Source organism: Vitis vinifera, chromosome 19, assembly GCF_030704535.1.
Source record: "Vitis vinifera cultivar Pinot Noir 40024 chromosome 19, ASM3070453v1".
Taxonomy (NCBI): domain Eukaryota; kingdom Viridiplantae; phylum Streptophyta; class Magnoliopsida; order Vitales; family Vitaceae; genus Vitis; species Vitis vinifera.
In genome coordinates, this window is record NC_081823.1 from 13,755,657 (window position 1) to 13,770,114 (window position 14,458).

General features: G+C 34.0%; 2 protein-coding genes across 4 annotated transcripts in view; one reads left to right on the top strand and one right to left on the bottom strand.

Annotated features, from left to right (window-relative positions):
* Positions 1–14,080, top strand: part of LOC100250505 (uncharacterized) — a 35,953-nt gene extending 21,873 nt beyond the window's left edge. The window contains exons 2-4 of the mRNA XM_010646484.3: positions 12,635–12,682; positions 12,769–13,190; positions 13,280–14,080. Of these exons, the coding sequence (XP_010644786.1) occupies positions 12,804–13,190; positions 13,280–13,894 (1,002 nt within the window). The 5' untranslated portion in view covers positions 12,635–12,682; positions 12,769–12,803 and the 3' untranslated portion in view covers positions 13,895–14,080. The remainder of the gene's footprint in view (positions 1–12,634; positions 12,683–12,768; positions 13,191–13,279) is intronic.
* Positions 1,982–4,027, bottom strand: LOC132253463 (uncharacterized). Of its 3 annotated transcripts, none has more exons than XM_059735561.1 (4): positions 3,785–4,027; positions 3,360–3,666; positions 2,402–2,878; positions 1,982–2,211 (listed from the first exon to the last, which is right to left on the bottom strand). In XM_059735561.1, exons 1-4 carry the CDS (start codon positions 3,806–3,808, stop codon positions 2,135–2,137), a joined length of 885 nt encoding a protein of 294 aa, XP_059591544.1. In that variant the 5' UTR covers positions 3,809–4,027; the 3' UTR covers positions 1,982–2,134. The 3 variants fall into 3 exon arrangements, with proteins under 3 accessions (XP_059591544.1, XP_059591542.1, XP_059591543.1); XM_059735559.1 differs by having other exon boundaries at positions 1,982–2,319; positions 3,785–4,023; XM_059735560.1 differs by having other exon boundaries at positions 1,982–2,319; positions 3,360–3,640; positions 3,785–4,020.
* Positions 14,081–14,458: the final 378 nt, after the last annotated feature.

Consider the following 14,458-nt stretch of genomic DNA (forward strand, 5'->3'; position numbering starts at 1 on the left):
CTCTAAGCCAAGATGCTATGCACCCCCTCACTTGAGTCAACAGGATGTGTAGTAGTGCAACCCCTTGATGTCATCTAAATTACAAACCATTCTTACCTCTACAATAGCTAAGTACTTAATAATTCTTATAATGATTGGCTCACCCACCAAAGTAGTATGTTGTTCATACCTCAAAGTCTTCAATTGTACTACCAAAATGTACCCAGACCAAATTACATAGAGAAAAAGGTGCAACTACCAACCATAATCTAACACATCAAGAATGATGGTGGGTTAATTGCAATGACAAAGGACTTGACCCTTAGTATAAGAAGAGACAAGTCTAGATGGAGTGGTGTCGGAGTAGTTGGAATGACCGGGGAGGGGAGGGGGAAAGTTTTTTTGCCTATAAATGAAGGATTGTGAATACACAAGTGGAAGCAAATTATAGAAAGTGAAATTGTAGATAAGTTTTTTCTTCTTATAGGAATAAAAGTAGGAATAAGAGTAACTTAATGTAATTTTAGTTTTTAGTTTTACATTGTAATCTTTTCTTTTCATTATAAACTTTCCCTAATTTCTAGTTTAATGAATTTTCTAGTCTTTTTAATTAATCTTACATTTCAGTTTTTCAATTTCAACTTACAAATTTGCATTTTTAGTTATTTACTTAATTTTTAACATGCTTAGATAACCTTTAACACTCTAAGGGGTGAGAGGAGATCAAGTCTCCCACATCTTAGTTTAGCTGTCTATTGGTTTATCCGTGCATTAGTTACAAACAATATGATCTCTATCAGTAGTTATAATGACCAAAATAAGTAACCATGGGGAGAAAAGTCTATGTTGCATTGGTTGTGAGCGTTTTAAGTCAAGCAACCTTGGAAGCATACTTGGGCATTGTTTTAATGATTCTTTCAACTAAGTATAGGCCTATTGACATGAAAATAATCTTATCTAAATCATTTGGTTGTAAGGATATATATATATATATATATATATATATATAAAGAGCAATTAGAGAGAGATGAACCTTATTAAGGTGGTTCTTGTTCATTTAAAGCAGGAAACCTTTTTGGTATAAATCTTTGCTTTGACCCTAATTAGAGAGAGATGAACCTTATTATGTTCTCAGTCCACTCAATGCATTTGGGTAACCTTTATCATCTCATAAGAACTCAAGTATAAATTTCTCTATACTCTATTGGTTTTATCATGCTTCAGAGTAGGTGTAAAATGTTAGCACCAGGAAAGTGCAGAAAGTGTAGGACATAAAGGAATTGCGCACTTTTGAGGTTCGCTAACCCAACTCAAATAGTACACTTTGAAAGCATGACTGAAATTCCACACCCTAAGAGAATAATTTAAACGCTGCATCCGAAGGAGCGCAACTAAAAATTGCACACCTTTAAGCAACCATTTATATTGCCCAGCTTAAATTACACACCATAAGTGCGCAATCATTTCTTGGAAGGAAAACGCCTTCCCAAATAAAACCATAACTGCTTAGAGACTTTTGTCCACCCCACCATCATATCAATTGAGGCGTGGGTAGGTAACCGAGAAGTCTTCTAAGTTTTATATAAAAGAAGTAATTTTCACTACCTTTTGCACGCACTCAAACAAGAACACACACAATAACGCAACATGAAAACTCTAAAGAATGGTAAAACCAAAACACTGAGCCTATATAAGATAAGGAAGTGAGATAAAAATGAACAATCAAGCCAATTTGTTTAAGTCAATAGCCACAATACTAAAATAATCCAACAAGCATTCAGTGGAATGAGCATTTGGACAGAAAGGGATCACATTAAATTTAAAGGCATTTGAAGCTAGCAATGGGTGGTATTGAAATTTTTGGTCAATCTCACCCTCAGTGCAGAATTCCAAATTGTTTCCAACTTTTCTGGGGAAAATGGAGAATTTTTTTTTTTAAATTCCTCCTGTATTTTTCTGTAATATTTTTCTTACATTTTTATAGCATCCAAAGACAGAAAATTAATTATTCCTTTCAAGTTTTTTTTCTTTTTTATTTATAGGACAGAGCTAAACAGGATTAACATAAAAGAAAATACCTTGACTTATAAACAAAAGCAAGGGAGATGCAGTGACAAACACAAAGCAATTTAAAAGGGGCAAGCGAGTAAAGAAACTAACAATGATATATTATGAGTTGCCATAAGTTGAAGCGACTTCCACTTGGGAAAGCCCAAGGCCTTTTAGCCAATACTGTCAAAGGGGCAAAATCCTCATCAGAATCATTAGCATCGTGGCGGGCGGAATCGAAATGGCATGTGGCAAGGTCAGGATAACGTTTAACCAGATACAGTGCTACATCTGCATATTATGAAATTGTACATGGGAACCCGGCAGTAATTCATATCAAGAAAATAGATAGGGGATGGTAAATATAGCTCACCATGAAACCCCACCATTAGTGCTCTGCGCAGAAGTTCGATTCCAGGCAAATTTGAGAAAGGATATGGATGTTTATCATCTCTGGTGACGCTTAATAAATATAAAGTCAGCTCTTTATGACCATACCTAATAGCGCTGTGAAGAGGTGCAAAATTGTCGCGTTGGCAGATATTGGGCAAGCTTGGGTTTTTGTTCACTAACAACTTGACTGCTTTTATATTGCCAGCCCTTGCAGCGTTGAAAAGGGCAGTGGCGCCATCAGAATCCTGCAGAGCCAGTGCCTCACTTGGCATAAACTTAACCAACTTCTCCACGAAACCCATTCTGGCCTCTCCTAACTCAACTGCTATGTGAAGCATTCGGGAATCATCTGTTCCGATCGGGGCGGAGAATGATCGTGGATCATCCTTCAATAATTTTGAAGCACTTTCCCAGTCACCATTGAGCACAGCTTTGTACAGTTCCAAGTAATAGAATTCTGCAGTCACAAAACCAAAAGATGTATAGGTCAGCCTAGATTTCCCTGATATGTATAATTCTTCAACGTTCATAACATCCTAATACTAAAATTATTTTTTTAAAAATAAATCATTTAAGTTATGTTTGGTTCTTAGAAAATTTGACAAAAAATACAAAGGAAAGAAAGTAAATTGAAAAAATAGAAGGTAAGAAAAAGTGAAATAAAATACATCTAAAATCAATAAATTAATTATTTTTATATGCTACTCATTTCACTTATTTTAATTATTCAATATAAAAATTAAATATTTTAAAATTTCATTTTCCTTGATATCTTTTCTTTGCTAATTATTTTCTTGGACTTCTTTGTTTACCTCTAATCAACATCTTTATATCTTTCAATAATAGTTTGAACCTCCAATAAACTACACTTCTACTTGTATACTAATTATGCCCAAAATACACGGAAATGGACATGAACATGGCTTTCAGCATCTTACCGGAGCTGCTAGTCCTTCGCAAAGATGAAGATGAAACCACTGAAACATATTCATTGGTAAGGTGTGCCGTGTCGATGGTAGTAGTTCTTTTCAATGATGAAGTGGAAGAGACTGGGGCATATTCATCAGTATCCTGCGCCATATTGATGAAGTGGATATTGTTTGGGCTGGCATCGCTTACCGAGAGTGGTAATGAAGAGGAAGCCATTACAGTGAACTCCTCATCATGCTCAGCAATGTCCATGTTACTGTTTTTAGGACTGTTTGCGCTGTTGTCATTTCTAAGACGTAGTGAAGAAGAAGAAGCCTTTACAACAAATTCCTTATCGTGATTATAGTCATTGCCATGTTTAGCGAAGTTATTCTAATTTGTAACAGAAAACCTAAACAAAATCTGCAGTTGACAAAGGTCAAAATTAAATTACCTCGCAGATGGATTTGTTATCCATGATAGAAGATTATATTCAACTATATCGAGGCAGAGAAGATACTCTCATCCAAGGAGAGACAACAGCAGCCCTTTTTCCCACTGTCTGCAAAAGATACAGGAAATGGGCCAGGAACCATTGAAGCATAAGAGGTGCAATGATAGAGTCTTCCAAGTCAACTTTATTTAGTTGAGTATTGGGTAAGGAGTAGATAGCGTTGAAACGCTGACTGGTGGATGGCAGTCATTCAAAATAAACAAAGAAAATTAGGGGTAACTTTGAGCTGTTTGTTTTCGCATGATTTCTTCTGACTGTGTTGCTGGGCATTATTAGGTCTTTTCTTTTGCTTTTTCTTTTTAATTTTTCATGTTTTATTTTAAGATGATATCCAGAAGTAGTAGGTATGGTATATAGTCAATGGTATATGTTTTATTATCGAGCCATGCTTGGTTACCGAAATTTACTCTAAGGTATCATACAGACATTGCTATGATAGTTTACAATAACCGGTTATATAAAATCTGTTAAAATATTTTATATAATTAACTTTTTGGATTTTTATTTATTAAAATAAATAAAAATTAGGAAAAAATATTTTTGTAAAATGATAAAGTTTAAAAAAAACGATAAACTTTTTGTAAAATATAGAAAAGGATACAAGGCTATTAAATCATAATTACATGATAACCTTTTAGTATTTCAATCTTTGAATTCTTTTGGAGATTATTTCCATAAATTCCACATTCCCAAAACAATGATAATCTTTACACAATATTATTGTCATAAAAAATAAAATTTTCAAAAAATTTAGAGATTACAAAGAATATAAGGATACAAAGAATGTGAGGATTGTCATATTTTTCATACCCTCCTCACATTCTTCATGCCCGACCCATTTGAATATTTGAATATTTTAATTTTTTTCAAACATTATTTACTTCAATTGCAAGTGTAATTAGTGTTTTTACACAATATTATTGTCAAATGAAGTAAAAATAAATAAAATTAAAATATATAAAAATTAAAATTAGAATTAAAATTTTCAAAAAAATTAGAGGGTACAAAAATGTGAAGAGGGAACGAAGAATGTGAAGTGCCTCACATTTCTTGTACCCTCCTCACATTCTTCATACCTATAGTAATTTTTAAATTTTTTAATCTTTCAATTTTTTTCGAAAATTATTTGCTTCAATTTTAAGTGTATTTAGTCTTTTTACACAATATTATTGTCGAGTGAAGTGAAAAAAAAAACATATAATTCAAATTTTCAAAAAAATTAAAGAGTACAAAAAATGTCAAAAGGGTATGAAGAATGCGAAGAGGGTGCATGAAATGTGATGGTATAAGAAATGAAAAAACAAAATTCTCATACCCTTTTAACATTTCTTGTACCATCCTCACATTCTTTGTACCTTCACCAACTTTTGAATATTTTAATCTTTAATTTTAACTCATTTGACCCTTATAAACCACATCATCAAGAAATATGAACTCAAAGCAAGAACCATTGGGACCCATAGGAGAACTGACTCTCTTAGAATCAAATTCTGAAATTGATTCAACATCTCACTACAAAAAGTCAACTGCACTTTAGTACCCTATGTATACTACAACAAGACACCAAATACTTGGGTTTGTGTTCTATTATCTATTGCATGCAAACTCTCCATAAACCGATGTCTGTAATCTAATAAGGTAGTGTTGTCACCTATCAAAATTACCCTTGAAATCCTTTAGTTACAGATCTCACTTATTATGTGATCAAATGACATACTCTATCTCCAATGAGCATATGTCAAATTCCACTAAAGGAATTACTATGGCAACAGATTTCATGATCACATGTCCTCTAGATCACCCAAGAGGACATATTGTCTCAATCCCATAAGATATCATGGTGCCTCTATTGAGAATACCTATTGTCATCAACCTCCATCAACAGTGACCCAATTCATAAGAATATATGACCACTTTAGGCTTTCACTCATAGGTTAAAGTCTTCTATTAATTTTGGCACAAACTCAATATCCTTTAAGGTTGAAAGTGTATGCAGTATAGTAGCTTGGTGAATCATGAAAATTGATAGCCTTGCGTCATGATTCACTCTAGGTTCTATCTAGTGTGCATCACATACACTAATACACTCATCATAGGAAACTCATCCCAATGGCCAAGACTAGTCGTCCCTCCAATTAGGAGGTAGTGCACTATAGTCTCGATTGGATTGCCCAAATTCATGAACCAACTGTGGACAACTTACCTATTTACAAGGAATCCATGACTTATGCTTTTATGTAACTCCTAATGTACCCAAATCATGTACATTGGATATTAATTCATGCATACATCATTGGATACTTTAAGCTACTAACAATGCTAGCATATAGGAACCTTGAGTGATCTTTTCCTATTCATCAAAACTCTCACGACACAGATTAAAGCTTAAGGTCTTATCTTCCTCTATATGAATGCCAATAGATTTTCAATTTTACATCTAGAATTTTTTCAAGAATATTCATTGTGTATGATTTGTAAAACAAACCAAAAAGTCTCCTTGATTGATTGATTGATTAGGATCATAACTTTGAACACAGTTTGCTTTAAGCATGCTGTTCATTTTAAAAGTTGACGACCACCACACTTTAGAGGCAACTATCTCATTGTCATCCATAACCAACATTTCATTTGTATACAAAAAATAGAATATAGAATCTACCCTTACACCATTTAACATGCAATAGTGTTCTTAGACCATCATAAACCCATTAGTGCAATATACCATTGTTTAGATGATTATTGTAGGTTATAAATGGACCTTTGTAGTTGTTAACTTTGCCTTTCTATTTAGTTGCCATAAAACAAGTCAATTGATCTATATAGATCTTCTTATTTAGTTCTCCATTGAGAAAAAAAATTTGAATGTTTATTTGATATAATTTCAAATCCAAAGATGTGATAATGGTTTGAATAAGGAGAGTTGAGGCAAACCTCACTTCTCATGAGAAGTTCTTTTTTTTTTTTTTTTTTTTTATCTCTACACTCTCATTTTGGTTGTTTCCTTTCTTCATGAGTTAATTTTAACACCTTGCATCATTTACCTTAAGTTTGACCTTAAAAACCTACTTTTTCCTTAAGGTCTTACATCTTAACAATAGTTTAATTAATTCTCAAATAGAGTTCTTGCTAATAAACTTCATATTCTATTTCATTGTAGCTTTTCATATTTCACAAGTATGGATAAGAGAGATTTATTAAAAATTTCAGGCTTCTCATGTGTTGGAACATCTAGATTACTTAACTTCAAGCCTTAGACCATTAGGTACATGCTACTATCTTCATAGAAATGCTAGAACTATGTAATGGGAGAATTCAAAACACTGAATATTAGATTTAAGTGCTCAAAAAATTAAATCTAATTGGTGAAAAGGTTAATTTAGATCTAAAATACCTCATGATCTTTTTCCTGATAGCTCTCTTTCCTGTATCCTAACACATAAGGATGTTGGAGTCCTCTCTGTGGGGATAGATATTAAGATAGAAGATTGAATGGATGAAAAGTACTAAGCCTTAAACCCTTTAAGGAGTTTATATAGGCTTACCTCTTAGCTCGAGTGACTTGAACTCATCTTACGTTTGGGTTACTTAATCTAACTCATTAGGTCCTAATTAACTAATTTGCTCTATTGAGTTCCAATTAATTAATTATCTGAATCTAAAAAGACTATTTATATGTACTATTGCAACCTTCTGTATTTACCAAAATGCTCTTATACATATATAAATAAAGAATTCAACTATTCCTCAAATAATTTTTTTACCAAGGAATATGAGTTTGAGTGGGAACCACTAGGACCTGTAGGGAAGTACTGGCTCCCTTAAAATCAAATTTTAAAGTTGACTCAAAATCTAACTATAAAGAGTCAACTACACTTTAGTATCCTTATGATATTAGATTGAGATAGAAAACTTCAGTCTGTGACCTACTAACAATTGCATGCAAGCTCCCCATGAATTGGTATTCATAATTTAACAAGATGAATGTTATCAACCTCTCAAGACTACCTCTACAATCCTTAAGTCTTAGATCCTCCTATTATGTTATCAATTGACATACTATATCTCTCAAAGAGAATACATCAAATTCCACTTAAGGAATTATTGTGGCCACAATTTTCATGATCACATGTCCTTAGGATCACTTAAGGGGACATAATGTCTCAAACCCCTAAAATATCATGGTGCTTATCTTGAGAATACCTATTATCGCATGGCTCAATCATAGTGACCTAATCTATAGAGAATATATGAGCACTTTAGGGTCTCACTCATGGGTCAAAGCCATTGAAGACCTTAGCACTAGATCAATATTCTCTCAAGGTTGAGAGCTTATACAACATAGTAGCTTGGTGAAGTCAAGACTACCTAATGACCAATGTCTAACTCACCATAAATCCTATCTAATGTGTAACCTATTAGAATTGAGCCCTAAAAAGAATGACATGATGTAACGATATAGATTTATTTACAAATTTATTTATTTATATTTTTTGTTTTCTCTTTATTATCTCATTGACATGAATTGGTTAATTAGATGATAATGTATGGTTAATTAATCAATTAGGACCCATTTTAGACAAGATTAAGTAACCTAAGCCTTAGTGGGCTCAAGTCATTTAAGCCTAGTAAGGAAACACTATAAATACCCTTTAAGGGTTAGGGTTCCAATCACTTTTTAAGAGACAATCGTCTTCTATATCTAGAGAGAGAGAGAGCCTATGATTCCTCTCTTCCAAAGCCCACATAGATCATGGATCAAGTCATCAAGCAAAAGCTTTTCGGTGTATGAGACCTCTGGACTCTTTAGGCTTCATCTTCATTAAGCAGAATTGATTTGAGAACCATTCAAATCAAAGGTAAAGTTTGTTAGCCCAAGGGTTCTCCCAATCACATTTTGATGATAACAAACCATGGTTAAGTTGTTAATTGGTTTGAATTATAAAGAATTCCATGTATTAGTTTGGAAAGTCATCAAAAGACCCAATGGATGCAAGATCAAGACAATTGGAAGACTTTTTAATAATAGGAAACATATGTAAGATGAATGCATGGTGCACTTAGGATTTCATTTTTTTTCATGCTCTTTAAAAACTCGGTAATAGGCATTAAAGTTAATTTCCATCAAAACCTGAGTTTTATCAAATGAACCTTAGGCAAATTGTTTCAAAATTGGCATATTAATATACCTAAATACCTTGCCTAGGCCAAAAATGGTGAATTAGTCAAGGCATTGGTCAACCGGCTCAATCGGTTAGGCCACCGGTCGATCGATTACACCTTCTTTATCAAGGTCTGGTTGAGAAATGCAAAAAATATTCTCTCTCTTCTTGTAGCTTTGTATTCCTAGTCGAGGAATATGCCTTCTTGGTCGAGATCCAATCGAGGTTTGGTCAAGGATCGGTCGAGGCATAACAGTCACCTACCATGCATTTATCGTCTAATGGCTAGTAAACCGATTGACCCTCAACACGACCGATCAAGGCTACTTTTTAGCATTTTTGGCTCCTGAGGCTAGAAACCTATAAATTGAGAACTCCACTTCATTTATGAGGTAGAGAACACCTGCATTTATTTGTCCACCTGCTTGTTCTTACCTCAAAAGCTCTCATTCTTTTCTTAGTGTATTAAATCTTCATATGCATATTCTTTAGTGCACCTTCGTGATTCTTCCTATCATTTAAGTTGTATTTGAACCCTTGTTGAGCTAGATTGAGAGATTCAAACTTATTATTTGAGTGTTAAAAGCTTCAAGTGAGTTAAGACTTGAAGGGATTGTGTAATAGCCCATTGGAGTTGGAATCTAAGTGTAAAGGTGATTTAAAGCTTGGTTGAAGCTTCAAGTATAGTGGAACCTTCACTTAGTTAAGAGGTTGAGGAGAGTGCACGTAGGCAAGGAAGTGTTGAACCACTATAAAATCCGAGTTTGCTCTTTCTAACCGTCTCTCTTTATATTTGTGTTTTCTTTGCTTGAATTTGTTGTGTTTGAAAAATATTTTTTTAAAACCTAATTCACCCATCTCCCCCTCTTAGGTGTTTTCTCTGTTAAGATTAGCCTTTTATTTTCTCAAAGTTTTTAATGACTTTTCTCTAGATTATAGAATGTTAAAATTTTGATTTTTGCTTATGTTGCATAGGATTTAGAACCCTAGGATATTTTGCATGCACCTATACAATCTAGGGTTATGGGATGGAGAGATCTAGGTTTCCCAACATAACTAAACACACTAGTACATTCACCATGGGAAACCCATCCTAATGACTAGGGCAAGTCATCCCTCCAATAAGGAGGTAGTACACTATAGCCTCAAATGGATTATTGAAGTCCATGAACCAGTTGTGAATGAGTCATTAACTTGCAAGGAATCTATGACTTAGATTTTCTATGTAACTCATAAATCACTCAAGTCATGTACATGCAAGTGATGTAGGTTTGAATGCTTAACATACATAATTCATAAATAGGATAGTAAATAGAAAATCGAAGTCATAATGTAAGTATTAATGAACTCCATTTATGGTTGCATCATATCATGCTTTTAAAGAATCTATCCCAACATCATGATCTTATGATGCAAACATGAAAACTTCACCTTAATGCCCACAATTACAATGATGAGATAGTTCCAAGTTTTTTTCCACTCACATCTAAATCTAGTGAATTAATATGAAATGGTAAAATCCCACTTAGTGGCATAATCTAGTAAGTGGCAAGTCACTACTCAAAGTTACTATCTTGTCAAGTCACTCATATCCTTAGCAAAATCTTTAACATCTATAGCAACTCACTCCCAATCAAGTAGATATTGTTTACTCTGAACTAAAAGGGACCTCAGAGATTTAAAACACGTTTGCATGGTTAAGAAGAGCTCTTACATATATAATGCTAAGAAATTTTTCCCCTATTCAATGTGGGATATTAAAATCACCCTCATGAAGACATAAAGTCCTCATTGTGTCCCATAGGATTACAGGACCAAACAAACAAACTCTCATACCATGGTTGAGGATACACTTTGATCCCATTTGTAATGACTCACTCCCAACCATGTAAATATATACTATCCACTTTGGGCTTAAAGAGCCCTCATAACATTAAAATGTGTCTAAATAATTAAGAGAAGCTCATATATATATATATATATATATATATATATATAATATCAAGAACTTTTTCCCCTCTTCGATATGAGATATCATAGTATTTTCCTTTGGTTTAATTGCCTCTAATAAATTGAGACTTCTGTTCAATGCTCCTCTACTCAAAATATCATCCTATAAGAAATTAACTTCTTATGACTTAATTTCAATTATATTCCCATTGAGTTGTTCACTAAGCATCACACAACCTTTGATTTATTAGAATATCTAATGAAAGTGCACTTGTTTCCTTTATAGCACAATATCTATGAGAATTTACATGAACTAAACTTGCTAACCCTTAGGATCACAATTGAGTTAGGTTTGGCTTCTTAACTATATGGATTTGAAGTAATTGATTTTGAGGGCACTCTATTCAAGATTTAAGTTGCAATCAAAACAGCAACCCTCCTTTCCCACCCCAAAAGATGTTAGATAGTTGGCATGTGCCTTTTTGAGTGAACCATATCCAAAAGTTTATGGTTACTTTTTTTAGTTCAACCATTTTACTATGGAGTCCTTGAAGCTATTGATTATTCTTTAGATTTCCTTTTCATCATAGAGATTTTTAAAAATCTGCAATGGATACTCATGTCCATGATTTATCCTTAATGCTGTAATAGTTTTTTCTTTTCAATTTTTTACAATATTCATGTAACATCTAGATCAATGCAATTCTTTGGACTTGTAGATATAACCATCCGTAAATGTGATGAAGTAGTAGGCACCATGCTTGGGTCTCATGTTCATTAGGCCCTGTACTTTTGAATGCATAGGCTACAAAGGACAGGATACCTTTCTGGCTTGCTTAAGAGGCTTCCTAAATAAATTTCCTTCCAAATAGTGTTCACAAGGGGGTAGGCAAATTTCTGAGAGTTAGCTTAATATATTTTGATGATTTTTCCCTTAAACTTATTTTATAAAAAAAATTTGATATTATTATATAGTAATACATTCTACAAATATTAATGGAGTTTAATTCAGCTTAGATTGTTGAAGCATTGGTCTGAACTCAACCCAAAATTGAGCTCAACCAAAATTAACTTTTGGTTGAGAAACTCAACCAAATCCTAACTTGAGTACTAAAAATGGTTTCTCAACTTCACCGAGATTCGAGTTAGGTCAAACCAATTTGCCAAATTGCACCAGGTCGAGAAATGCTAATTTGTTGACTTCAAGGTCCTCACAATTTTAATTTGTCCTCACAAAATTGTCTTCATTTTTTTTCCTTTTAAGTTCGAGTAATGGATTTGAAATCAGCTCTACAATCAAATTCCAATGGATAATACTCTACTACTCAGAGATTTATGCAGGATACACAATTTTCATTGCTTTGATAGATTTTGTGAATATCTTGTCACTTGATGCTCCTGGTTAATTAATAAGAAGTCGAGTAATTGAGCTTGTACCAAGTTTCATTAGGCTTCTTGATTCTAGCCTTTAAATTCAAGTGCGACGGTTTTAGGGAAACATATGTAACCTATTGAATCCCAAAAAAACTTTACACCAGCCAATATGAGTTGGCAACTTCTCACAATGAATTTAATTTAGATTAGTGTTTAATTGGTACTTGGTTCAGGGTTGCTTTTTTGTTTTTTCTTCTGTTAGTCCTGCTTTTGCATCTGAACTGCTTCAATTTTACGTTGCACACAGCTTGCCGAAAGGCGAATGCAATATTCTGGGAACTGGTTATATGGTTAGGTAAGGAACACAACAAAACTACCACTAAAGCATGCAAAAGTCTTGAATGCAATGTTATGTTGTCCTTAATATAATTTTAATTGCAGTACCACCCATCAAGCACATCCAAGAAACAAAAACAATGCATACTCTGACTCTTGAATTGCTTAACCACGTATGTACTGAAGTTTTGAAAGTGTCAAGAGCAAAGGAAATATTTAGACAATCATTCATTAATGGGGCAAAATATGGGATTCCCGAGATTCTGGAAGAGATTATAAAGTCATATCCTTTTGCACTCGAGTATCTGGATGAGGATCTATTCAAATTGGTAGTATTAAATCGTTATGAAAAGATTTTCAACCTCATCTGCGAAACTGGTATGCATAGACAACTTATAATACGAACCAGAGATGATACAAATAACGATAATATCTTGCATTTGGCTGGAAAATTGGCCCCTCCGCACCGGCTCAGTCTCGTTTCTGGTGCAGCTCTACAAATGCAACGCGAGTTACATTGGTTTAAGGTAATAATTTTTGTTTTGAAGGGGAATTAATTTTCTTATACATATCCACTCTTTTTCTGTATCTTAGAAACTTTATGATTTTTACACAGGAAATTGAAAAATATGCACCGAGAGCCTTCAGTGAATCTGAGAACGAAAACAAAGATAAACCGAAAATGGCATTTATAAAGGAACATGAAAATTTGATAAAAGAAGGGGAGAAATGGATGAAAGGCACAGCAAAATTTTACACATTGGCGGCAGCGCTTATTGCTACTGTAGTGTTTGCAGCTGCAATTACCATCCCGGGTGGCAACCATGATGATACTGGCATACGAAATTTCTCCAAAGAAATTGCCTTCAAAGTTTTTGCAGTTTCGGATGCGCTTTCCCTCTTCCTATCCATTGCTTCGGTGCTGATATGCCTATCCATTCTCACGGCACGATATGCAGAAGATGATTTTCTTTTTGCCCTTCCCAGGAGGTTGATATTTGGCCTTGTTACTCTATTCCTCTCCGTAACATTCATGATGATAGCCTACAGTGGCGCAATCTATCTTCTCTTTGGTGAAAAGAAGGCATGGATTCTTATTGCCTTGGCTGCATTAGCCTGTTTTCCAGTGACCTTGTACGGAAATTTGCAGTTTCCCCTCCTTGTGGAACTGATTTATTCCACATACGGCCCAGGCATTTTTGGCAAACATAGTAATCGTCTGATCCGATAGATCGACAATCATGGTGAGAGTATTCAAGACAATTACGTACTTTGGGATTTGCATCAAATTCATGACTGAATGTATTGCCTTCACTCTCTCTCTCTCTGCTCCTGCGGACATTTTCTCTTCTGTCAACTATGATGAACAGGCTTAAAGCAAACTTCTTAAACTTGGCAAAATTGACTTTTTGGTACATGGCTAGATTGGTCAAGATGATAGTGATTCCTAGAAGGAAAAGAAAGGTACTAATTGCAAAATCTAAATCTAGTCTACGGCTAAGGTGACTTATCAGGAAGGCCACCGGCCAAGAACACCCCTCTTGGTCGGACTTTTACTTGCTTTTTATTAGTGGGTTAGGGGAAATTCGGTTTTCAAATAATCAAACATTTCATCAAAATTGTATACATTACAAATAAGCCAACAAAATACATGGTGGAATGAATAAATATATGCAAATATGAACATCTAAATTGATAATCAGGCAAGAAGTTATAGACAATGAACGAATGGATGATTAGGCAATCTAGGCAAATATATATAAAGAGAGATTTTTATAGCTGGATTTTAAAGTGA

Excerpts from the sequence above, each read along its gene's own strand:
- LOC132253463 (XM_059735559.1), bottom strand. The coding sequence starts at position 3,808 with ATGGATAACAAATCCATCTGCGAG. Across the intron at positions 2,879-3,359 it reads GCGAAGGACTAGCAGCTCCG|AATTCTATTACTTGGAACTG; the intron begins GTAAGATGCTGA and ends TTGTGACTGCAG. Across the intron at positions 2,320-2,401 it reads ACTAATGGTGGGGTTTCATG|ATGTAGCACTGTATCTGGTT; the intron begins GTGAGCTATATT and ends CATAATATGCAG.